General features: G+C 37.1%; 4 protein-coding genes across 6 annotated transcripts; 2 read left to right on the plus strand and 2 right to left on the minus strand.

Moving 5' to 3' along the window:
* The first annotated feature begins 409 nt into the window (after positions 1 to 409).
* On the plus strand, positions 410 to 3002 carry LOC125215893 (polypyrimidine tract-binding-like protein). The gene is made up of 4 exons (XM_048117476.2): positions 410 to 817; positions 1637 to 1888; positions 2047 to 2348; positions 2604 to 3002. The coding sequence occupies exons 1-4, from the start codon at positions 461 to 463 to the stop codon at positions 2689 to 2691; spliced, it is 999 nt and encodes a 332-aa protein (XP_047973433.1). The 5' UTR covers positions 410 to 460; the 3' UTR covers positions 2692 to 3002.
* Positions 3003 to 4766: 1764 nt separating this feature from the next.
* Positions 4767 to 7058, minus strand: RCAR3 (regulatory components of ABA receptor 3). Of its 2 annotated transcripts, none has more exons than XM_048108513.2 (3): positions 6750 to 7058; positions 5883 to 6098; positions 4767 to 5346 (listed from the first exon to the last, which is right to left on the minus strand). In XM_048108513.2, exons 1-3 carry the CDS (start codon positions 6873 to 6875, stop codon positions 5128 to 5130), a joined length of 561 nt encoding a protein of 186 aa, XP_047964470.1. In that variant the 5' UTR covers positions 6876 to 7058; the 3' UTR covers positions 4767 to 5127. The 2 variants fall into 2 exon arrangements, with proteins under 2 accessions (XP_047964470.1, XP_047964471.1); XM_048108514.2 differs by having other exon boundaries at positions 6759 to 7052.
* An 8760-nt stretch (positions 7059 to 15818) lies between these two features.
* LOC125216436 (DnaJ heat shock amino-terminal domain protein) lies at positions 15819 to 19716 on the minus strand. The gene is made up of 2 exons (XM_089067875.1): positions 19545 to 19716; positions 15819 to 18164 (listed from the first exon to the last, which is right to left on the minus strand). Exon 2 carries the CDS (start codon positions 18059 to 18061, stop codon positions 15953 to 15955), a length of 2109 nt encoding a protein of 702 aa, XP_088924001.1. The 5' UTR covers positions 18062 to 18164; positions 19545 to 19716; the 3' UTR covers positions 15819 to 15952.
* Positions 19717 to 21142: 1426 nt separating this feature from the next.
* LOC125211460 (cyclic nucleotide-gated ion channel 1-like) lies at positions 21143 to 25868 on the plus strand. Of its 2 annotated transcripts, XM_048111264.2 has the most exons (8): positions 21143 to 21294; positions 21931 to 22082; positions 22543 to 23104; positions 23358 to 23570; positions 24016 to 24299; positions 24507 to 24618; positions 24735 to 24971; positions 25065 to 25868. In XM_048111264.2, the coding sequence occupies exons 2-8, from the start codon at positions 22054 to 22056 to the stop codon at positions 25761 to 25763; spliced, it is 2136 nt and encodes a 711-aa protein (XP_047967221.1). In that variant the 5' UTR covers positions 21143 to 21294; positions 21931 to 22053; the 3' UTR covers positions 25764 to 25868. The 2 variants fall into 2 exon arrangements, with proteins under 2 accessions (XP_047967221.1, XP_088923009.1); XM_089066883.1 differs by lacking the exons at positions 21143 to 21294; positions 21931 to 22082 and having other exon boundaries at positions 22502 to 23104.
* Positions 25869 to 25901: the final 33 nt, after the last annotated feature.

Raw genomic sequence — 25901 nt, forward strand, 5'->3', positions numbered from 1 at the left:
CTGTGTTCTGTTTGGATTCTATAAAAAAAACAATAAATAATTAAACTTCATCATCTACATTTCTGCATCTGCCATAGGTAACGTAATTCGTTGGAGCATTTTTCCAAACATGTGGAGTGGAATAGAATGCGATACCTTCTTTTACCCGCCGTTTGCCGGAAATGATCATGACGGCGGCGGCTTCAACTCCACTTTTACTTAATTCAACTTCCTTAATAAATAATCAAACCATTAATCGATATCAATTGATTAAAAATTACTCGACGCTTTTCCCCATTTTAGCTATGGCGAAAGCGACACGTGTCGCAGCAGAAGCATCACACCAACCGCGACGATACTCATGCATAGAGCCACGTTAACATATAAACAAACTCCCCAATCTCCACTGACTAATTCTTCTTCCTCAACGAATCAAAATCCCTTTCTCTCTCATCGCATCACAGTTGAAGAAAGAGAAAAAATGGTGAAGCTGGCGTCGGCGCGAGAGGCCCGCACGTACGGGTCGAGAGTGTCGCGGCACCGGGCGGAGTACATGAACGCGGGGCTCTACATCTTCGCCACGATCCTCCTCGCCGGCGGCTTCGTCGCGCAGTTCTCCGGCGAGCCGAGATCCGGACTGGTGCTGCTCCTATTGGGATATTTCGCGGTCATAATCGTGAACGTGCACGATCTCTTCGCGCATCTCGCCGCCGTCGATTACCGGATGTCGCTGATAGAGTACGATCTGCAGCTCGCGCTCGTCGAATTCGCCGTCCCACTCGTTTTCACCATCGGCACTATTCTCCTCTTCGTCGCCACACTTTTTCTCTTCATACAGGTACCATTCAATTAGTAAATTTCAATTGCAATTATCATTTTCATTTCTAATCAAATGTGTGTGAGTAACTTTGACTGAATCGATGTGTCATTTTGGGTGATGACTACTTTCGTGGGCCACCACTTCGAGTTGGCTCTCATACGTCCTCGTTGGTCATGTACACATGTCACATCTAGTTTGTATTCCCAAGCTACTACTTCGAGTTGTCAAGTCTGTTAATCAAAGCATTAATGTTACTTTCTAGAATTCTAATCCGTTAAACTGAGCTGCAGTGTTACTCTTTAAATATGAGAACTAATCCTAAAAGACTAGTTCATGAGGAGAGAGAGGTGCTACTTTGGTCTATAAGTCACATGTATTGTCTGACACGACTGATGTGGGACGAGTTTCCTAGCATTGGAGTCTGTAACATTAGATGGATGAATGACACTTATGTGCCCAAAAGTTGTGAGGATATTAGTGGTTTCCTTTTTGGAGTATGATACCATCATCATTTACTGGGTGCGTACCCAGTCTTGGTGTAACATTTCAAATTGTCATTGTTTGAAGAGAATAAAAGAAGGCCGCTATACTTTAGCATTGATTAGTTCTCATGGAGGAATAGTTGACACAAAGTAGAGGAATCTGCACTTCCATTAAAATCGGGTGGGATTGAACGATGTTTTATTAGTAATTACCATATCTTGTAGTTGAGATGATAGTGATCTTACCTTTATTATCATATTACTCCACATTACAAGTATCTATGTGATTATGCTTCTTCAACTTAATTTGGCGTCTGCTTATGGAAAGTTTGGTGGATGAATGAATGTTGGACAGGCAGAAAAAGGATATGGATTGTTCAAATTGGAGAAGCATGCTTTAAGAATGTTCATTGCTGGTCCGGTCCTGTGGCTGGTTGGGTCAATCCATAACTCATGCCAGATCTACGAGAGGACGGATGCTCATATTCAAATCTTGCAAGAGGCTGTTCTTATTCCTTTCTTGTTGGCGAGCGTGTTATTTATAGTCAGTGCAGTTATCAATTGTCTAGAACACGATGCTGCCATTCACCACGGCTTGGATTTGCTCGTAAGTGCCAACCTGACATCACCCGACTTCTCTTTTATTTAATCTCTCTTATGTATGCCTTGGTAGTATAGGTTATGTATCTTGTTATACTTAGTTTCTCTTAATATTAAGTTGCATACTGATTTGAGAATTTAATCGTGTTTTATCATGATATGCAGGGCGAGACGTGCATATGGTTATGCATAATTGCAAGTTCGACGCTCTTCATTGGGGCGATGGTGAACGTAGTAAAAGTGTTCAAGATGCAGCATAACGGGATGAGACTAGAGAAGCTTCGAGGCGGAGCACAAGAGAGGCTTGATGAGTTAAGAGAAGGGCACGTGCCACTTGTGTCAGAAGATTCTAGAAGGAGGAGGAAGTCAGATGCACAACGCTCCAGAAACGAAACGGCAGGGGACTTGGAGAAGGGTCGAGGGATGCAGCTACCCACGCCTTACAAAGATGTTCTTCTTTCTCAAAAGTGAGCAAAACCATTTTTCTTCTATGCTTTGGTATTGCTAGCGATAGACATGAACATTTCTAGAATTGATTTTGAAACATGTATATTTCACTCTCCACTTACTTTTATGCTTCAGTACATGCATACTTGTCTCTCTTTATTCATAAAAAAAATAAGAGAAGAGCTTCATTATGAAATGGCGAAAACACATGCAAATACTTGTTCGAAAATTGGAAGTTTGGTGCAAATTTGTGGCCGATTCCTTTTGGTTTGCAGATGCAACGGGATTATGTCGATGGCCTTTGGAAGGCCTTGCTACGCTCCTTCCTTGGGATTAAGCCGCCAAATTTTTGGTTCACTCTAAGAGCGTCCCATCGCCTCACAAATGCAGCATGCACGGGATGCCGGGTTTAGGGCGGGTTCGAACGGGAGGAGAGGGTTTGATTGAGGCTTTCGCGGTCTGGTTGGGTTGAGGCGTTGGTGCCTAGAAGCACCGGTGGATCCGCCCCCTCCCGGCCGTTCGGAGAGCCTAAATTTTTCCTTGAATCCGCCCCCTCCGAGGAGTGTAAAAATCTATTTGTTTTCAATAAAAGTCATATAAAATGTAGTAGTCCAATGGTTTGGTTGTTGGGTTTTTAACTAAGAGGTTTAGGGCTCAACAGGAGCATATTTTTTTCCATTTTTACTTTTTTATTTTATCAATTCATATTTCTTATTATCAAAATAATACCTTAAAATACTTTTTGAAATCTAAATATTTACTGCTTACTGCTCTACTTGTATCACTTTTGTATATAATATTTGCGATAATTTTGAATTTATATGATATTTATAATAATTTTATATTTTTACATGAATAATAGTAGTACATATTTGCAAGTTGGGTTGTGATTAATGTCGAACCCTTCTTAAAAACCGAACTAGATATCAAACTAGGGTCATCCATTTTCTTAATCTTGTGGTTAGGATTAATTTACAATTAATTTAATATTTTATTCAATTTTTTTATTCAATAAAAACTTGCTGAAATAATGAACTATATTCACTAAATAATGAACTAAATGGATGTATGTTATAAAATAATTTTTCGCATTCATTACATACTGAATTTACTTTAACTAAAAGATAATAATGTCATAACACATTATTAAGTACTCCCTCTGTCCGCCATTAGGAGTCCAATTTCTTGGTGGCACGAATTTTAAGAGATATTAAGAAAAGTGGTGGAAAAAAGTTTACATACTGAATTTACTTCAACTAAAAGATAATAATGTCATAACACATTATTAAGTACTCCCCCTGTCCGCCATTAGGAGTCCAATTTCTTGGTGGCACGAATTTTAAGAGATATTAAGAAAAGTGGTGGGAAAAAGTTAGTCAAGTAGTGATCTCACTTGTATATATTAGTTTTAAATGAAATATGAGTAGAATGAGTTAGTGGAAGGTGAGACCCTAGTACCATTTATGGTAAAAGTGAATCGAGACTCCTATTCGCGAACGGAGGGAGTAATAAACTAATGGAATGAAGTAATAAACTAATGAGATTAAGTAATAGCATGACTGGATGAAGTAATAAGTTCATTACTACTGCTTGACGTTTAACACATTTAACATTGTATTTCAATAAAATGTCATATTTACTTCATTACTAACATTCATTTGGTTCATTATTTATTGAATATAGTTCATTACTACCGCTTAACGTTTAACACTAAAATTTGTTGTATCATTAATGTATTTCAATAACATGTCAAAATTACTTCGTAACATACTTCATTTAGTTCGTTATTTAGTGAATATAATTCATTATTTACTCCGATAAGTTTTTATTGAATAAATAAAATTAAAAATAAAATAAAAACGTTTTTATTGAATAAAATAATAAATTAATTATAAATTAATCCTAACCACAAGATTAAGAAAATGGAGGGCCCAAATTTGGTCTTTAGTTCGGTCTTTAAGACTGCATTTGTGAATAATGAGACTCTTTGCGAGCTAATGCATGTTTAGATTTCATTAACGAAGTTAGTGCTACTTAAATATAATATTATATTCTTTATTTTATTATTAAAAATAATATTACACTAAATATTTAATATTTAAATATTTAATTCCGCCCCCACCATTTTCGAGGTCTGGATCGGCCACTGCCTGGAAGCAAACGGCTGCGCCCGCAATATTTTTTTTTTTTTTTTCTCTTTTTCCTCTTGTTTTTCTTTCCTTGTTCTTGAATTTTAATAGTTAAAAGTTTATTTTGTCGATTATTCGTTGTAATTTCAGTTATTTAAAATTTTAAATAAATGAAATTCGAGATGAATGAAAAAGTATTAGGCGTTTTTAGAAAATACTACTATTATAGGAATTTTAATTTAATTTAGAGACCTGACTAAAATGCAGTTTTTTGATGGATTCACCTCCCAAGCTTCAATAGCTGCAACATAAAATGAAAAATACAGCTATTATTACATCATCTCTATAAGAAGCATCATCTCCACATTTACAACATCAATAGCACAAAGTCTCCGGTTTGGTAGTTCATATCTCGGCTCCAGTTTGCTCATTCCATCTGTTTACACTCAGATACATCTATATACCGTGGTTCATGAGCAAGAAGACGACGAGCCAAAAAAATAACTTCGAGAACTAGTTACGGATACCAGACAACATAGTACAAGACGAAATGTAGAGGAAGTGAAGAGGGTGAACTCAGAAGGAATGGCTATATTTCTGTCTCCAAAGCCTTGGAGAAAGCTTCATCCTTGGTGAAAATAGCACACACGCAACGTACCAGCAAACTGTTTTAGGTACGGTGGATGGGTTCAGTTCTGTCTTGCACAGCAAGCCTCTCTGAAACATCAGCCAGTGATTTCAGATTACACCTGATCAGTGCTTCGACGAAGTAGCATGTTTCGTCCTTTGTGTTCCCTTCTGGCACATCCACCACAAACGATTCAATCACTACTGTCCCAGGTCTCCCGTCAATGACCTCAGGATGAACAGACACAATGGAAGAGTAGTTCTGCAAGAAAGGTGTACCAGTAAGACTAACGCACAAAAAAGAAGAAGAGCAATCAGACGAGCTCCAACGAGTCAATATAAGCGTGTGATTGAAGTGAATGCAGAGTGATTCTAAACACTATGATTGCAGCATAGCCTTAAAGAAACATTATCACGAATACGAATTTCACCATAAGGCCTGCAAAAATGAAGATCTCACTCTGTATTCGATTTATAAAAGATAATATGATGTTCAAGGCACATAGCATTATCACAACAATGAAGCCAACCAAGATGTTTCGATGTAAATCTAATTTGTACAAGCTTTTACATGAACTTCAAGGCTTGTATGCATTAAAGCAAGATTCATGAACCCAAAATCGACACTACCACTCTTAAGAATTCACTGATCCATATATTTATCAACGGAAGGTCAGAAGTTAGTTAAGAGACACAATGTTGAAAATGGTTTAACTCCTAACAAAAATGCACGAGAAATCTAGAAACAAATTAGGAGATGTAGAAAACAAAAAAGGGAGAAGGAAACGTTGATCATACTCTGAGTCTGTGGTCTCCACCAACGATCCTTACGCTAAGTATGTGCTCATTATCATCAAGAAGCTCCAATCTCTCAGTGCTGGTCGTAGCAGGGAGACCTGACTTCACATCAACTTCCCTCAGGCTGCCAATTTCAAGATTTCCCTGCACGATGCAACGGCTAACAAAAGGTTTGTACTTCTGTGGCTGATCAAACCTCCTGACGTGAGACCAAACCTAGCAAGAAAGCAACAATATGAGCATAAACAGATTAAGCTATAAACGATACCATCGTTCAAACAACAACCATCACTTGACTACTTCCTCCAGCATATAGTGTAGCAAAACATATCACAAATCAACTTTCCTAAAAACATCATGCTAGTAGCCACCATCATCATTCACCTTGTTTCAATTACATTATATCTTAATCCTCTTTGAAACACACAAAATATCTCTTGCAGATCAGAAAAACATAGCAAGAAACCACATCCTCCAGAAACATTAAACCTTCCTCCAACTTTTAAATCCGAAATGATCAAACGAAGTTTTCAATCGTAAGCTGAGAATATCACCCTTCCCTGTAATCAATTCAGATAATTCTAACTAGTGAAAAATATAATTCGCTAGAAAACATAAAATTAAGAACATTGAACTAAGAAGAGAATCCCATAATTTTTTCTCTTTTTTCTTTACAGAATCCAGTCAATTTGAAGATAAACGGATTAAACGAAAACCGAATCGAAACTTCAAATCGAGAATTCCATCACAACCAATAAAAAAACACATATTTAACATCCTCTCCCGCCCAATCAGAGCTCACCAACAGGATATTAGCCCCAAACATAAATCAAATAGAATAAAAATGAGTAAAACCGTAAACATTACAAGACGTACGGGCGCTTTAATACGCTTGATGAGGAAGGAGCTGCATTGATTATCCTTAATCTCGTGCGTGTGATGCTTCCGTATATACTCTCTCTCCGCCGCGCCGAATCCTTTGATGTTCATCATGCTCTTCTTCGGAAAATTTGACCTCCGATCACCTGAGTAATTGCAGCTGCGGCGAGTTGACTCAGCGAGATCGGTAGAGAGTCGGCATAGCCATTTTTTGGAGGTTTGGGGAAGAAGTGAAAACTAAGGTGTGTGGCGCCTCATCATCATCGTCGATGTGCCTCCCTAAATGGAAATAAATATAAAAATCGCTATCTTACCCATATTTCTTTTTTCTGCAATATTATTTAAAAGAATTTGGGAACAGTATAACTTTTACTTGCACAATATTTTTGGTAAGAGAATTTTATACATCATTTGACCCACCCAATATATATTACTCATTTATTTGTAATTTGTATACACAAGTATACTTTATACTAGAAGATATTGACATTTATGTTTTTTTCCTTGTATTCTAATTTCTAAAGCATCCTAAACAGCATAAGGATATCTTTGGCTATATCGTTGCCTTATTCATAATTTTGTTACTAATATTTTCTCAATTGTATTTTGCATAATTAATTAAGAGTTACGTAACTGAAATTAAAAACAATAAATAATTCAATTATAATTCATACTACCAAATAGAGAGATAAATGATTGAGAATTGGGGGGAGAGGGGGGTTTGAGGAAATGATATTTTTGATGTGATATTTATATAAGAAAAATATACGAAATTATTGAAAAATAAAAATGTAACCAATAAAAAAAGAATGAATAATATTAGTTACCAAAATAATTTTTAGAAAAAGAAAATGGCATTGTGGTTGTCCGAACAGCCTAGAAACGGTCAAGCAGCCCAGTGTCTACCCCACCCAAGCTAAAATCGAAGCCACCCTCGTTCGAGTTGTCTTACTATAAGCCTCGACTCAACCCCTGTTCTAGCTGCCACCATCCAGGCTCAGCTGTGAATGTGATACGACTACTGCCCCAACCCAATCTGCAGCAACTCATCGCCCCACTCGTCCCATCCACACAGGGACGGAGCTACATGAACTCCATAAGGGGTAAATGCTCCACCTAAAAAAAAAAAATCATTTATACTATTTTGATAATTATTATTTTTTATTTTTTTAAAATACCATTGTAAATGTTCCTTCTCAAATCCTTAAAATACTTTTTCATACATTTTTAAGTTAATAAGAGCATCTTTAAAAGAAAAGGGTAACTGAAAAGGTAAAGAGAAATAACTACTATATTTACCTTTACTTCATAAAATTTTATGTTCCAATAAAAAGGGTTTGTGAGGAGGTATTATATCTTGTTTCATTTTGAGAAAATATCTTTACATCTTCTTGGTACAAAATGTTAGAAGTTGTTATTTTTGTTTGTCTTTTTAATTTGTTTATTCCATTATTTTTTTAAAAAGTATAATTATCTTTTTGAGAAGGTAAATGAGAGATATATATTTTTAATTTATCTTTCTTCGTCGGAGACGCTCTTATATAGAATTCATGGCTTTTTCCCTGCATCCACACCACTCACAAACCAGCATATCTGAATGGGTATATTCTAAATAATATATTGTTAATTTTGAAACGTATAATGACCGGACATAGAGAAAAGAGGTTAGGGCTTAAGGCCTACCAAATTTATTTAAGTCCTACCAATGTTATTTAAGTCCTACCAATTTTATTTTTATAATTTCTATTGTTCCTCATCAACGAGGCATAAGGTATTGATTATAAGGATAAGCAACTTGACACCGTAAATAATAAAATATCGTGCTATATCAATCTAGCCACGAGAGACCATATCAACATGTAGATTCAATAATAATAGTACTACTACTAACTTTCAGCAGATGTAGTTCCCATCAATATATATTTGAACTAATATTGCTAGATTCCCAAATTGATTACTTTTATAGGAGAAAAACAACTTAACATCTGCAACACTAGTAGATGAATAGGCTTGCCAAAATAATAAAGCTTTAATGCGTATGTGTCAACCTATGAATGAATGCACTAACAATAAGAGCAAAGACACTCAATTATTGGCACTTTTTACAAATAATTTGTAGAATATGTATGCGTATGATTTCGTTTTGTGGTTGTGGTGTGCATGTTTGTACTAGTTTGTAGGGCTCTATCCCTAATTTTGTCAACGATCATATTATTAATAGAAATGAAACTCTACAGATCGTGTATGCATTATCTTATTGTGAAAACGATTGAGAAAAGGACTTATGTATGATTAAAGGGATATTCCAATTAAAGGTGATTGCGTGGGGATGTGAATTTGTAAAGAAATCGACGTCTTTATTAGAAATAATGGGATAAAATTTATTAAAAATAATGGGATAAAATTCTCAAGCTGTTACAGGCGGTACTCTAACTATTACAATTGAAGGAAGATCATAACAATAAGTGGAATGAAAATTACAACGGAAATAATAAAACAAACCGAACTATAAGTCGAGTCGAGGGAAGCTCTCTTTCCACAAGACAAATTATGCCCCGGCTAGTGCTCACGGAATGGCGTATTGTCCCCAAAGATAAAAACGACTTCCTCCTAGCGTGTAGAAGCACCTCAAACCCGCTAGACACCGACGAACTTGATGAAGTTCCGAGATTCGAGCTATGCAATGCTACTATCATGTAGAGAACTAGAGAGAAGAGAGAATGTTTTTTGTTGGTGTATTCTCCACTCCAAGATCAAGCCTATTTATAGGCTAGAAAAAGCACTTGAAAGGCCTTGCAATCAAGATTATCTCTTAATGCATTTGGGGGTTACCTAAGATGAAAGGCCATAGGTCTTGGCCACCTCAAAGGTCTCCCACATTTTTCCATTTTTTTCCACAATCCTTCGCATTGGTTAGAGCACGGCAAGCTCAAACCAACACAAGACGTGTATGCGTGCATGCAGACTCTTCGCTCAATCTTCGAGAAACAATATTGCATTTGGAATAATAGCTTGGGGCTTTGAACTTTCCATAGTCAACACTATTGGGCATACCGGCGGCCTGGTGGACGTGATGCCTTGAACCATTCCTCCTTGGTGTATACCGAGACAATAATATTGACACAATACTATTTACAAACTCATCAGTTCTCACGTTTGTGTCCTTTACTGGCCATGGAACACCACTTTGGATTCATAAGTGATTCACATGTTGAAGCGGCCCACACTTCTTCACTTACATAGGTGATTCTTTTCCAGGTATCCTGCAATACCCACCTCCTCGAGGCTTCTAAGAATCATTAAAAGTCAAAACTTAGCCTCTTACCACATGCAGGTTACAACACTCAATGCTTTCAAAAGAATGGGCGAAGATAAAATATCTTCCGAGTGTTACAACTAGAGTCATATAGCTTTGTTTTCCCATTGAACCAAGCCCATGGGATCTCCAATCATATGGTTGGGTTACCACTATAATCATCTTTTAAAATGTGGTTTTCAGTCCCATTTTTTTTAGCAATTTATGCATTTGATCACGGTTTAAACTTTTCGTTAACGGATCCGCTAAGTTATCCACTAACCTTATATAGTCAACTGCGATAACACCACTTGTGATCAACTGCCTCACGGTATTATGTCGCCGACGAATGTGTCGAGACTTACCATTGTATAAGCCACTATGTGCTCTCCCTATAGCCGCTTGGCTATCACAGTGTATCACTACTGTCGACACTGACTTCTTCCAACATGGAATATCTTCTAGGAAGTTTCTAAGCCACTCGGCTTCTTCCCCTGCTTTGTCTAAAGCGATAAACTCAGATTCCATGGTGGATCTATCTATACATGTCTGTTTCGTTGACTTCCACGAAACAGCTCCACCCTCCACAGTGAACACATACCCACTCGTTGAAAACGAGTCTTTTGAATCAGAGATCCAATTTGCATCACAGTACCCTTCAAGTATTTGGGGATAATTTGTGCTCAAAGTTAAGAGTATACTTCAAGTATCTCAAAACCCTCCGCAGAGCTTTCCAATGTTCCTTGTTTGGGTTGCTCGTAAATCGGCTCAGCTTATTCACCGTACACGCAAGATCTGGTCGGGTGTAGTGTGTGATGAACATCAAACTCTCTATGATCCTTGCATATTCTTCTTGAGCTACAAGCTCACCCGTGTGCTTACTCAAATGCACGTTGGGTTCCAATGAAGTCCTAGCTGGCTCACAGTCAAAGGAGTGAAACTTTTTAAGCACTTTCTCAATGTAATGAGATTGTGTCAGTGCAATTCCCTCATGATCCCTTTTAATCTTGATTCTGAGAATCACATCAGCTAGACCCATGTCTTTCATGTCGAAATTTCTCTTCAACATATTTTTGGTCTCTTTGATAATGGCACTATTGCTGCCCATAATCAACATATCATCCACATAAAGACACACAATAATAAAACCGTTATATGTGTTCTTAGTGTAAACACACTTATCACACTCATTGATAGTGAACCCATTGGACAACATCACATTGTCAAATTTCAAGTGTCATTGCAAAGGCGCTTGTTTTAATCCATATAGAGACCTTACTAGTTTGCATACCTTCCTTTCTTGGCTAGGTACTACAAACCCTTCAGGTTGCTCCATATAAATTTCTTCTTCCAATTCACCATTCAGATATGCAGTTTTCACATCCATTTGGTGAATTTCAAGATTGTGGAAAGCAGCAATCGCAAGCAGCACCCGAATGGAAGTGATTCTCGTAACGAGTGAATACGTGTCGAAGAAGTCATATCCTTCTAGCTGCTTAAAGCCTTTAACAACTAGGCGAACTTTGTACTTTTCAATAGTACCATCAGTTTTATATTTCCTTCTCAGGATCCACTTGCACCCTAAGGTCTTACATCCTTCTGGCAAGTCTACTAACACCCATGTGTTATTTCTCATAATTGATTCAATTTCACTATTGATCGCTTCTTGCCAGAATAGCGCATCTGGGCCAGACAACGCTTCTGCCAACGACTTTGGTTCATCATCCAACATAAAAGTTATGAAGTCGGGACCAAATGTCTTAGCAATTTTAACTCTTTTACCACGTCTTGGTTCTACATCCTCAGGACTTGACCTCGTTCTTTTTGGAGGATTAGAACTAGTGGATTCATCCATCATTCTTTCACTAGAACGATCCTCCTGCCTCTTGCAAGGGTAAACATTCTCAATGATTATAGTATTCCTTGACTCTATCGTTGATCCTTCAACCACGCCAGACACAACTGACTTATGGACTAGGAAACGATATGCACTACTATTAAGTGCATGGCCAATAAAGATGTAATCGACTGTTTTAGGGCCAATAGCAACTTGTTTCGGAGGCGGCACTTCTACCTTTGCTAAACACCCCCACACTTTGAGGTAAGAATACGAAGGTTTCTTGCCTTTCCACAACTCATAGGGAGTCACATCCCTATTTTTAAGTGGAATCTTGTTCAAGATATAATTCGCCGTTAACACAGCCTCCCCCCACATGTTCTGGGGTAAACCTGAACTAATCAACAGAGCATTCATCATCTCTTTAAGTGTTCGATTTTTGCGTTAAGCAACGCCATTCAACTGAGGAGAATATGGAGATGTGGTTTGGTGAATTATACCACTAGCATGGCATAATTCTGCAAACGGCGCTACATACTCACCACCTCTATCACTTCGAACACACTTAATTCGACAATTAAGTTGATTTTCGGCTTCATTTTTTAAGTCTTTAAATGCTTCAATTGCCTCATCTTTACTTCTTAATAAGTAAAGGTAACAATACCTTATGCAATCATCTATAAACGTGATGAAATATTTTTTACCACCTCTTGTTTGCACAAATTTCAAATCACATACGTTTGTATGGATCAACTCAAGAGGTTTTGTGCTCCGCTCTACCGAATGGAACGGCGGCTTAGCCATTTTGGCCTCAACACACACTTCACATCTTTCTTGTGAGTTAAACTTATCAGCTTTTAGTAAATTAAGATTTACTAATCTTTTTATAGCATTTAGATTTACATGTCCCAATCTATTATGCCATAAATCAGAGCTCTCAAGCAAATAAGACGATGTGTCATCTTCCTTATTGCATATTCCTTTTCCACGGTGAATGACCGTAACATTTAGCTCAAAAAGCCCATTCACTAGATGGCCTTCACCTATGAATTTTCCATTCTTGGTCAATATAACCTTTTCTCACTCAAATTCTAATGAAAATCCATGATTTACTAGAAGTGAGTCTGGCACCAAATTATTTCGGATGTCTGGGACATGCAGCATATCCATAAGGGTACGAAACCCTTCCAGATCCTAGTTTTAGGAACACATTACCCACACCAACTACCTCAGAAGAGGTTTGGTTTCCCATGCGTACTTTTCTACCTCCAACAGATTTGTAAGTAGAAAAAACGCTTCTCTCGGAGCACACATGAGCACACATGACATGTGGTACCCGTATCAACAAACCATTCATTTGGATTATTACCATGGTCCACGTCAGAGACCATTGCGACCACCTCGTGATCTTTGTTGTTTATAACAACACACCCTAAACCCTTTGTTGTTTATAACAACACGTTCAAATAATTTGCGCATCGACATTGCGACTGTTCGTTTCTTCATTCCAGCTTTGGAGCTCATGTTTCCTCCAACTTCGATTGGTATAACCCTATCTTAGAAGAGTACACTAATTTGTCTTGCGATTGTTAGAAATAATGGGATAAAATTCCCAAACCGTTACAGGCGGTACTCTAACTATTACAATCGAAGGAAGATAATAACAATAAGTGGAATGAAAATTACAACGGAAATAATAAAACAAACCGAACTATAAGTCGAGTCGAGGGAAGCCCTCTTTCCGCAAGACAAATTACGCCCCGGCTAGTGCTCACGGAATGACGTATTGTCCCCAAAGATAAAACGACTATCTCCTAGAGTGTAGAAGCACCTCAAATCCGCCAGGCACCGGCGAACTTGATGAAGTTCCGAGATTCGAGCTATGCAATGCTACTATGATGTAGAGAACTAGAGAGAAGAGAGAATGCTTTTTGTTGGTGTATTCTCCACTCCAAGATCAAGCCTATTTATAGGCTAGAGAAAGCACTTGAAAGGCCTTGCAATCAAGATTATCTCTAAATGCATTTGGGGGTTACCTAAGATGAAAGGCCATAGGTCTTGGCCACCTCAAAGGTCTCCCACATTTTTCACATGTTTTTTCCACAATCATAAATTTTATTAATCATGAATATTGACAATTATTTCAAAAATAATTAAAATACCACATTTAATTTCTTTCCGAAAAACATATTCCTTTTCTAAGTTTAACTAGCTAAATTTCATATTTATTTATTTATTTATTTAATGATAACATTTTTTACTTAATCTTCTAAGAATATAAATTTTATTTTCATTTTCCCGACAACAAATTTAGTTTGTTCAATTGAAATATAAGAATACCAGTACTACATAAATTATAGCCTTTTGTAATCTGCCGGAACAGAGCCAAAAATGTACACCGAGAGGGGCAAAAATATACTACAGAGAAAAAATTTAACAGTTTTAGAAGAGGCAATTAGGAGAAATTTAAACAAATAAATTTTATAGTAGTTAATAATTTATATAACCGTGAGGAAATTGGAGGTGGGGCATATGCCGCTTCTAGCTCTGTGCTAGCTCCGTCCCTTGATAATTTAGTATGGGTGCATGTGACTACATATATCGGGTATTGAATAATATCAAACATGACTTGATGAATATTGAATACTAATACCCATAGCTTTCGAGTTCAGATATTGGATAAAGTATTAAATCTCTGCTGGATATCAGGTATCTAATATACCAACAATTTTCAAGGAATATATAACTCCCAATCTCTATAAACACCAAAATAGACTAACAACACTTGACAAGATGCTTAAATCAATATTTCAGTAGCCTATAAAAAACCAACACATTACATATATACTGACAATATTTTATAAAATAATTATGAGACGAAAAGTATTATGTACAATGCATGTACTAATAAGTTAAAACACGAGAAAAGGAAACCATTTCGATAATCAAGTTGAAAATGGCTAGCTAGGGTAGTCAAAAAAGTTGCTACGACTAGTGACATTAATTTGGTTTCTTCTGCAGTTTCTTTTATATGCAGCGTTATCAACTTAATCTCAACTGTCAAAATCAATTAATCATTTGAAATCTTCTTATCTCCTTCATTTGACAGTTAGTGGATCTCTATTTAGAGCATATATAAAGTTATAACCTATGGTTTGAAAAAAAAACTTGGTACCTTTAATCTTATTGGTTTTCGTAGCCAATCAAGGTTGAGCTTTCTCCTTTCTAGGCATGTCTAGATATCGCAATTGATGTGCACTTATTTTAGAAGTGAGTTGTATGTGCAATTACTTGTCTCGAGATTGTCCAAAATTAAATTAACCAGAGATTAATATTGTTATAAAAAAACAAGTGATATAAGCCAAGATTAATCATTTGTATTAGTATTCCATACTTAAGTTCAAACTCTATCTATCCAACCAAACAACATTAATCAGATAACAGTATATCTCAAAACGTAGTTTAATTGTATGGTGGTCACAATTTTTATTTGTGATCATTCTCTTCTAGATTTCTGAGTCCTGTGAGAAATCAGATGCAAGACAATCTGACAAAAAAAAAATTAACTACACAACCAAGAATAATTAGAATATAGGTGCAGAGAGTTCAGAGAATATTGACATGTGAAACAATCTCAATTTTTGTGCATCAACAAATACTGAAACTGCTGAATCATTGATGTAACAGAGACAGCAAAATTCCAAAACTGTTGTTTGCTTTTCTTCTGATCTGCTTATCAGCTAAGCTCTAGTTTCAAAAGAATCTGCCAAAATCAGCTCTAGTTTTAAAATGTGAAGTTTCTGGAGAGCAAGGCTCGCCACTTTTGTGCAGTTGCAAAAACTAACCAAAAAACAGTTGTATTTCCCGACCACGCGGTCATCTCGATGTCTTGACCTACTGAATGCTGGTTACCTTGTCACGTCCACTTGCTTGTTCCGTTCTTGGCCTCGAGATATATAAATACATCCAGAGCTAATTAGACCCGTCAGCAATTTCGTCTGAACTACTACTAGGACGTCCTGCAATGCCTCTTCATCGCCATTTAGGATTGGAACCTCGTTACTTTTCGGTTATCACCTGAAGAAGTTCCAACGGAGTAGCCGCAGGGTCAAGCTCCAGGCATCCTTTTGGAGCATCTTCGGCTTCTAGCCCGGTGAGCAAGTGGCTTGAAACCCGGTGAGAAAAACGGTACATCTCTTCCTTTGGAATCCTCTTGATCGCTTCAGGGTCCATATTGGGACGAAATACTGCCTTGAAACCGGCAACCTTTAAAAGGGGAGCAACGCGCACACCCTCTTCCTCACTGTAGTCATCCAGCATGGCCACCATGTCGTACTTGTGGATTACATCATCAGGGGTATGCTCATTCCAATCAGACGACCAATTTCTGTAAAGTGCCCAAACATCACCCTTCCGGGGGACTATTAAAATACTCCCACGTGGGCCCTTTGACCAGTTAACCTTTTGAGAGAAGGCATTCATTGATTTGCAGTTCTCGTGTCTTCCCACCCAAAATTCCCCACACGTTTTATAGAAACCTGAGCCAACCCAGTCCATATTGCTAAATTCATTTGTTGTTTTTGAGTTAAGCCAGCTAATCCTCAGCTTAAAAGGCTTCCTAGAAACCACCTTGTGAACGAGAGCATAAAAACGTGGCATGCCATCATCATCGTCATAAGCAGACCAAACTTCATTATCTCCAAAAGAAAGTTCTGATCTATCCATATCAAAATCATGGAAATCTGAATCTGGAACAGTCATTGAAACAGCTTCAGGATCCTCTTTACTAGCATTATCAGCAGAATTGATGACCTGAACCTTCCTTGGTTGATCACCATTCTCATTCTGATCGGGTCCATCAATATTACTAGTACCTTTACGTCCTTTCTTGCTTCCCTTAGATATGTTTTTCTGTTTGATTGCTTCAGGTTTTGACTTCCACGAAAACAGCTTGTTCATAATCTCCTTCCGAGCCTTTGCAATTAACAAATTACGTGTTTCAAGGGGTGATAAATCTCTTGTACTGTTTGGTTGTTGATAGGTGGTACCAGAAAAACCATAAATCCTTGATCCTGGTGCACTACTACCAACTGCAAAGACACCATTTCCTGGAGCCACATTATGGTTTGTTCCAAAATGACTACGATTATCATCTAGTTTTCTCTTTTGAACACCTCCCTCCCTTACCGTAGATGCATGTAATTCACTATATGACCTCTTCAACTTATTTTGTGCCTGCTGAACAACATTGGCTGCTTTCGCTGCAATAGATGGTTCTGTACTTCCAACACCCGTTGATCCAGAAGGTGGACGCTGCTGGTACGAGTGTTTACCCAAATTTGAACCTGCTTGAGATGGACCTGAGGTTTTAGCAGCTGAAACATTTCTTCCCTGTTCAAAAGAATTCCGACTAGGACGAGAATTTGAAGATTGCTGCCGAGGAAGCTGATTAGAAGATTTTGGAAAATTTGAAGGTGGGGCTGTCTCAGAAGCCAAAAAGGCTTCACGACAATTGGGACAAAGGAGAGTACTGTTGAGATACTCTTTAAGGTATTCATAATGCATCTTGCACCGATGACAGATAGTCCAAAAAGTATCATTCCTAGGAGGTGGTCCGGGAGGAGTTGGCTTAGGTGGTGGTGGTGGTGGCCGCTTAGTAGTATTGTTCTTCGAAACGGATGGTGCCCTGCTGCTGAAGTTGAAAGTCCCATTTCCCCTTGATGGTGCTGATGGACCACCACTATGCATCTGGGCCTTATGCTGAAACCCTATGGAACCCCTCCTTTGATTATACTGCAATCTCTTATTCTTATCTGATAACAAACTCCAGGCCTCTGAAATAAGTTTAAAAGCACCATCAGCACCAACTGATTTATTCTTATCAGGGTGCAAACTCAGAGCCAACTTGCGATAGTGTTTCTTTATTGTTTCGTCATCAGCTGATGGGTTCACACCAAGTACCCCATACCAGTCATTTTCTCCATTTATTTTGTTCTCAGCAGAAACATACACCTCAAGTGTGGTCAAAATTTGGGAAATACCATCTAAACCTGGATATAGAGTCTGAGCCTTTGAAGCAAATTTTACGGCACCAGCAAAATCTTGTTTTTCTAACTTGCCCTCAGCAATTGATTTTGCCCGGAGGGCTTCATCTTTGTTGCACTCCATACTTCTCTAATTGTTTGGATCTCAAACGTTGACTTGATCAATGATAGCACTCTCACTAAACTGCACACCACTGAGCGCCGAGAATCTTCAGATCTATCAACACCTGCTTCATACCAAATCCAAATGTCAGAATAATGAAAGAAGATAAGAAATTTACAAAACAAACAAATGTTCAGATGGAAGGCAAAAAAATTCATTGAATAGCATTAATCACTTAACTTTCAAATAATATCCAAAAAAATATAGTACTAATATACTAAGTCAAAGGAAAAGGTACATCAAATGACATTTTATGAAAATGGAGCCAAGTTACCAATAAAAGAAAAGGAACCAGGATTAAAAATGATCAATCTGCCTCATAAGACAGAACAGACACACGTAAATTTACCAACACAGCAAGTATAGGAATTGGGGATGGTGTTAGACAAGGAGGAGGCAGGGAATATGAGGGGTCAGTGAAGGATATGTAAGATCACAACTTAGAGTTCAGAGATGGTTTTATATCATTTTTAATGGATTTGAATTTTCTTTTACCTACAGAGTAACCCGCAGATTCTAATTTCTCTTTTCTAAAGATGCATCACATTTATTAGCCAAAATACTATTACATCTTGAAGAACGATGCAAGGAGAATCTAGAAAATTCTTCATGCAAGTCTGAAGTATCATAAACAACAAAATAGCCAATCTTCGCCAAAATAACCGCATTACAGTCGAGAAGGTACTGAAACAAATACAACACAGTCCCAAGATGGAACACCAGAATGGCTGCAATGATTGACCCTCAATGGCAAAAAGGAACAAGAATCAAAATTGCGCCACTCATCTATAGCATCACTGCAAAGTTGAATAGTGCTGGCCTCCATGGCAGCCTCCGGATACTTTTGCAAAAGTGACAACCGCACATCACAGACATATTGAGCATGAATACTATACTTAATTTTGCATATGATATCAAATTGCACGTATGAGTTCAAGACGGTGGATTATCTGGGACCGACACAACCATTTGCATCTGACGTTCTAGTTCACAACACAGCCTAAATCAGCAAGTCTCTGAACTAGTATTTCTTACGTTCTTTACCCTTTGAACATTGCAGAATTCAGTGAATCCCTTAACATCAATTGCCAAAATAATAATTAAAAAAAAGAGACTAAAAGCAGTAGATTATACATTGCACCAAATCAGTAAATTCTGGGGCAAAAGCTGTCAAACACGTCGTAAAATTACTTCAACAGCATGAATTGAGATAAAATTTCCAGCAACTATCAGAAGTTCAGAACACAACAAAAAGGGCTAAAACTCACGAATCAGATAAGTTAAGCAAATTTAAGCTTAAAGCAGACCAGTGCAATGGATCTGAGCTAATTCACACAACAAAAAAACGCACAATTCCACTCCCAATCATAATTCGCACTGTTCAAAAACCCTAGATTCAGCACAAAAAATGAAACTCACTCACAAACCAGAAAATTAAAATTACCTTTCCATTTCAGAATTCAGCCGGAGTTGAAATTTTTTCAGGAATTTCTTCCCTCCTTTTGTTTAAATTTTTCCCACCAAATTGATATGGGAAAACTGCAAAAGTTTCTGTTAGTCAAACCACATATGAGAAATGAGAAATCTGAAATGCCCCAAAAAATATCTGAAATTGCAAATGTGTGAAGATGTAGGGTTTCACTTTTCATGTTTTAAACCAAAATTTGGGTTACCTCTAACTAGAATTGGAACTAACCATGGTTAATTGCCATATTTGAGCTTAACCATGGTTACTTTTTAACTATTTAATATAATGCATTTTTTGTTCTTTTATTTATTTATTATATATTTTTTTAAATTGTTATTTATATTTTCGATACTTGTTTTGATCTGAATAAAGTCATTTCTTTTATCATTCATCGTTATATTTCATTTTCATTAAGCTAAAACAATATACTACTACTCCAAGTACATGGTACATACACACATCTCAATATTTCACACAGTGTTCATCCAATATTCAAATATAATTGTATAGTACAATTTTTGTTACTCAAATTTTGTGTCACTTGTTATATTTTGGTGAACCAAGGTTGTTTGTTTTCCTAGTCATACATAGCATGAACAATTGGACATTAATGCACATTACACCCTTTTTTATTAGCTATAAAAAATGTTGAGGCACTGGTGAAGGGCTAAAGGCAATATTGTAAATAGAGAGATTTACAAAAATAGACTTACCTAGATTTGATGTCCTTTTTCCTAGTCATTTTTCAACTCAATTTATTACAACATGCTCTAATCACACAAAGTTTCTCTTCTTTCTTTCTTTATTTAAAAAAGCCAATGAATTAAACTTGAGGCAAGTCAATTCACTTTTCATGACCACATGAGGTTCATCTACATTACTAGTATAATAGGCCCAATTAATATTAGTTGTAGATTAAATGACCTAATTGGAGATGCCTCCAATACTTCAGTATTGTGATTACACCCTCCTTTTTACCAAATGTCAAACATGAAATCAAGAAATATTTTCCTTTAACATTAAACAACCACCAATGTTAGTTAAATTTAATTCACCATCAAATAACCAAATTTTATTCTCTAGTTTGTACAGTACTTTTATTTAGTGTAGAGAGTGGCGTGGCAAATATTTAATTAATAAATTAAATAGGAAACTCTACTTCAACACAATTTGCAACCGTTAAAAGATTGTTTATCAATATATAATCATTAATTAAACATGAAACCATTGAAAATACTTAAAAACAAAACGGAATAGTGCTGGATCCAACTAAATAATACGCACACCAATATTTGGTAAAATATATAATAGGAGTAAAATAAATGAATATTTTTCATAAGCTGCTCTCTAATTGACCTAGTCTACTCTTCGGTGCAGTTCAACGCAAACTCGAAATAAACAATAAAACGAACCGGAGAGAAATTCAAATGGGCCCCACCGATGCGACTTTTCCAAAAACACACACTACAATTACAACAGTCAAACGGCGAAGTTAATTTAATTTAACTATAAAAAACAGTTTTAATGAGCAAATCGTTTTCTTTTTCGTTATTAATTAATCTTTTTTTTCGTATATTAATCATTTTCTCCATCTGAAAATGCCAACTGCAAATTCACAAGTTTTCAACTTCCATGAGAAAGCACGGAATTGGAAAGCGAAGTCTACGCGAAGCTTCCTTTGTTTCTCTCTCTCTCACATACTCATTTATAACAACTCATCACTTCTGTAAGTCTGTCTTTTCTCGCTCTTTGGTTGATTTTCTGTCGAATTTTCTGAAATCGGAGTTCAAACTGGTAAATTGTGATTCCTCGATTTCTTCTTGCTGATTACGCTTTTTGTGGTGGAATTTGACTTTTGGATAGGGAGATTGGGGTTTATCCGATGAAATTTGGCTTTGACCTTTTCATTGTTTGAATGTTTAGAAGGATGAAGAAATCGATGTTTGTAATGTTTGGTAGAAATTGTTTGACTAAATAATGAGTGAAGAAGAGTTGAGTTTGATTTGGAAAGGCTGCTGATTTGATGCTATCTGTGAGAGTGTGACTATTATGGATTTAGAAAATGTGGAATTAGGAAAAGTAGTTGGTGTTTTTTTGCTTTATTTAGTTACTTTTTTGTTGTTGATCAACGATTGAGTGATTGTTTTGGCTGTTTGAATTTGGCTGCTGTGGTTAATAGTAGTTCGCTTTTCTAATTGTGGAGAACTTATGGACTTTTGCATTTTTCTGCTCTTGACTATGTTAGAAGAAATTGAATTATAGTTATGTTAACTGTTCTCTGCTCTCAAGGGACCCAATAGTTCTTTCAGTTCGACTTTGAGATGAGCAATTCTCTAATAGAAAGAAATCAATTGTATTACAGGCGGTGTGACCATCATCAAATTGTGGCACTAGCGAAGTATGGGACACATATGCTTCTTCTCAACTGTGTTAATGTTCCTGTAAAGTGAGGTTTCATCTTCTTTTTGCTCTTGTTACTGGAGTAATGGATCACTACCGGGAGAAGTTCGTGAGGTTAGTTCAATAAACTTGTTATCTCTATATAGGTGTGCATTTTTGGAGGTTTATAATGTTTACTGTGTCCGTAGCATTTTAGGAGGTAAAAGAAAAAATGATTGGAATTGAATATTGTATAAGTGAAGGAAGGATGTGGAAATTGAATGGAGGATTACTATTTTCTGGAGAGATAGATAAGATAGTTCATTCCTCGATAGATTGATGAATTATCTGCCACTTTTGGAAAAGATTGGACATATTTCTTACTCCATATAGTAACGGGATAGGGTGGGTGGTTTTTTCACATTTGCGTTTTCTGTAGAAAGGAGAGCGAGGAAGAATCTTATACGAGTTTAATTTTCTATTGACAAGTACTTGCTAATAACCAAATGAGTGTTTTATCTATGTATATCAAAAATAGGTTCTGAAAGAGTTTGATGATGTCTTTTCTCATGCATAACCTAATATTATCTTTCAGATTTCAAGAATCGAGATCAGATAAAAGTTTCAATGAGGAATCTAGTAGGGGAGTGCAGCCGAGCAGACTTAATTCAGTAGTATACTCAATTTCAGACAAAATTCATAGGGGTGTAGAAGCTGGCTCTGATAGAATCAGGAGGTTCAAGGGATCAATAAGATCTTTCTCATTGAAGAGATTCTTGGCAGACGATGAGGTACCTAGGAAGAAAATTCTTGATCCTCAAGGACCATTTCTTCAGAAATGGAACAAGATATTTGTGCTGACATGTCTGATAGCTATCTCTGTGGATCCCTTGTTTTTCTACATTCCTATTATCAATGATGAAAATAAATGCCTCGATTTGGACAAGAAATTGGAGCTAGCTGCTAGCATTTTACGATCCTTTACGGATATCTTTTACCTCACACATATTATTTTCCAATTCCGTACTGGTTTCATTGCTCCTTATTCACGTGTATTTGGAAGAGGAGTTCTAGTTGAAGATTCTTGGGAAATAGCAAAAAGATATCTGGCATCATACTTTATAATTGATGTTCTCGCAGTTCTTCCGCTTCCACAGGTATGGCATAATTGTCTGGTTTTGCTTATTGTACAATTATATATATAAAAGAAATGCTTTCTTCAATTAAGTAAGTTTTTTATGGTTAGCTTTTCATTAAAGAGTTACTCTTTTAACTACAACCTATATCATTGAGTACAATAGTTATCTGTTGAACTTGTATACTGTCAATTTTGTTATCCCTGCATATAATTTTCTCTTGAGAATCTGTCATTGGATGTACCTTTTAGTTGATTATCTGTAACTTCCCCAGATTGTAATTCTCATCGTCATTCCAAAGATGAATGGAGCAAGATCTTTGAACACCAAGAATTTGTTGAAATTTGTGGTTTTCTTTCAATATATACCAAGGGTTCTCCGGGTCTATCCTCTGTATAGAGAAGTCACGCGGACTTCTGGCATACTTACTGAAACAGCATGGGCTGGAGCTGCCTTCAACCTTTTCCTTTACATGCTTGCAAGTCATGTAAGTCTATATACTAAACCTCATTTGCATCTGAGTGAAATACACTCTCTTGTCCATAGTTGTTGATGGAGATTCATTTGCTAGATTTTTGAACTACACATAGGATGTAAAAACATCTTGAGCATTGTGTTGTAGGGGGCTTGATATGTTTCTATACTTCTAGGATATAATCATACATGCTACATATTGTTTAACTTTGTATGTATACAGTTACACATAAAGAATCCTGTGAGAATGGGAAGATATAAGAAACATGCATAAACACAAATACGTATGTGTGGGATTATATCATAGTGCACTGTGAAACTACAATGCACATGTTAACATTCTCCGATTCATTTGTGTAGTTTTTAGTTTTATCCACCCCACAAATCTTTACTTGATAAGATATATAGGTTATATCATCTAATCTCTTTTGACCGTTGGATTTTTGGTCTACTTTTAGGTGCTTGGAGCCTTTTGGTATTTGTTCTCAATAGAACGCGACACTACGTGCTGGATAAGAGCTTGTGGAGATCAATTGGCATGTAGAAATGCTTCGTTTTATTGTGATGCTGACCATACAAGATTCACAGAAAATCTGACAAAGTTGTGCCCTATACAGCCTGCTAATACGACACTTTTTGACTTTGGGATATTTCTTGATGCTCTTCAATCTGGTGTTGTTGAATCAAAAGACTTCCCTCAGAAGTTCTTTTACTGTTTCTGGTGGGGTCTGCAGAATTTAAGGTGAGCAGAAGTTCATTATGTATGTCATGATATATTAATTAAAACTATGAAATGGAGAGCTGTATCTCATGATATTATAAAACTACGAAATGGGAATGCCAATGTTTAGTCATGACTTTGTTCTACAAATTAGGTGTACTACTGGTGGATGTTTTCATCGCAGAGTTTCTAATCCCGTGTATCATTTTTTCTTGTCTTTTATGGCAGTTCCCTTGGTCAGAACCTTCACACAAGTACTTATGTCTGGGAAATTTGCTTTGCAGTCTTTATATCTATATCCGGCTTGGTGCTGTTTTCGTTTCTGATTGGAAATATGCAGGTCTGTTAGTTGCTTGCTTCCCAATTGATAATGTGCTGAGATAAGAGATCTGTAGTAATCTTTAGATGATTTTGTTTGTCCGAGATTCTAATAAGCTGTAACTATTCATTCTGCAGACTTATCTGCAGTCTACAACTCTAAGGCTAGAGGAGATGAGGGTGAAAAGAAGAGATGCTGAACAATGGATGACTCACCGTTTACTTCCGGATAATATAAAGGAGCGAATCAGAAGATATGAACATTATAAATGGCAAGAAACTAGGGGGGTTGATGAAGAGAATCTTATCCAGAATCTTCCTAAGGACCTCAGAAGAGACATAAAGCGACATCTCTGTCTCGATTTACTTAAGAGGGTGAGTGTTTCCGTAAACCCATTTGCTACAAAGTCTTATCTTCGAATGCAAAATACTAGCTAATAATCAGAACTGTTGTCTGCTACTATTCAGGTGCCACTCTTTGAGAAAATGGATGAACAACTGCTGGATGCCATGTGCGACTGTCTTAAACCAGTTCTTTACACTGAGGACAGTTACATAGTTCGAGAGGGCGATCCAGTTGACGAGATGCTGTTCATCATGCGTGGCAAGTTGATCACTGTGACCACTAATGGAGGAAGGACCGGGTTTTTCAACTCCGAATATCTGAAAGCAGGAGACTTCTGTGGCGAAGAACTCTTAACTTGGGCTCTGGATCCTCATTCGTCGTCTAATCTCCCCATCTCTACCAGAACCGTGCAAGCCCTTTCAGAAGTCGAAGCATTTGCTCTGATGGCTGATGATCTGAAGTTCGTGGCATCCCAGTTCAGACGGTTACACAGTAAACAGCTGCGCCATACTTTCAGGTTCTACTCACAACAATGGAGAACCTGGGCAGCTTGCTTTATACAAGCAGCATGGCGCCGTTATTGTAGGAAGAAGCTGGAGGAGTCTCTCCGGGAAGAAGAAAACCGGCTGCAAGATGCTTTGGCCAACGGGGGGACGGGCTCACCCAGTCTGGGCGGAACCATGTACGCCTCCAGATTTGCAGCTAATTTGCTCCGTGCAGTGAGACGAAATGGTACGAGAAAGCCGAGGATGCCAGAGAGAATATCGCCAATGCTGCTTCAGAAGCCAGCTGAACCAGATTTCACTGCCGAAGACAAATGAAATCATTCTTTCATGTAATTGTAATATAATAGCCTTTTCTATTTATGTTGTTATCAAATATGAGTGAATCTTGGCTGCTCCTGTACATCTTTCCATTTTTTTTCACTCGCGTGCAATACGATAAAATAATATCGAACG

The sequence above is a fragment of the Salvia hispanica genome, chromosome 3 (genome assembly GCF_029641045.1).
Source record: "Salvia hispanica isolate PSC_SH4W2 chromosome 3, Shi_PSC_v1, whole genome shotgun sequence".
Lineage (NCBI taxonomy): Eukaryota > Viridiplantae > Streptophyta > Magnoliopsida > Lamiales > Lamiaceae > Salvia > Salvia hispanica.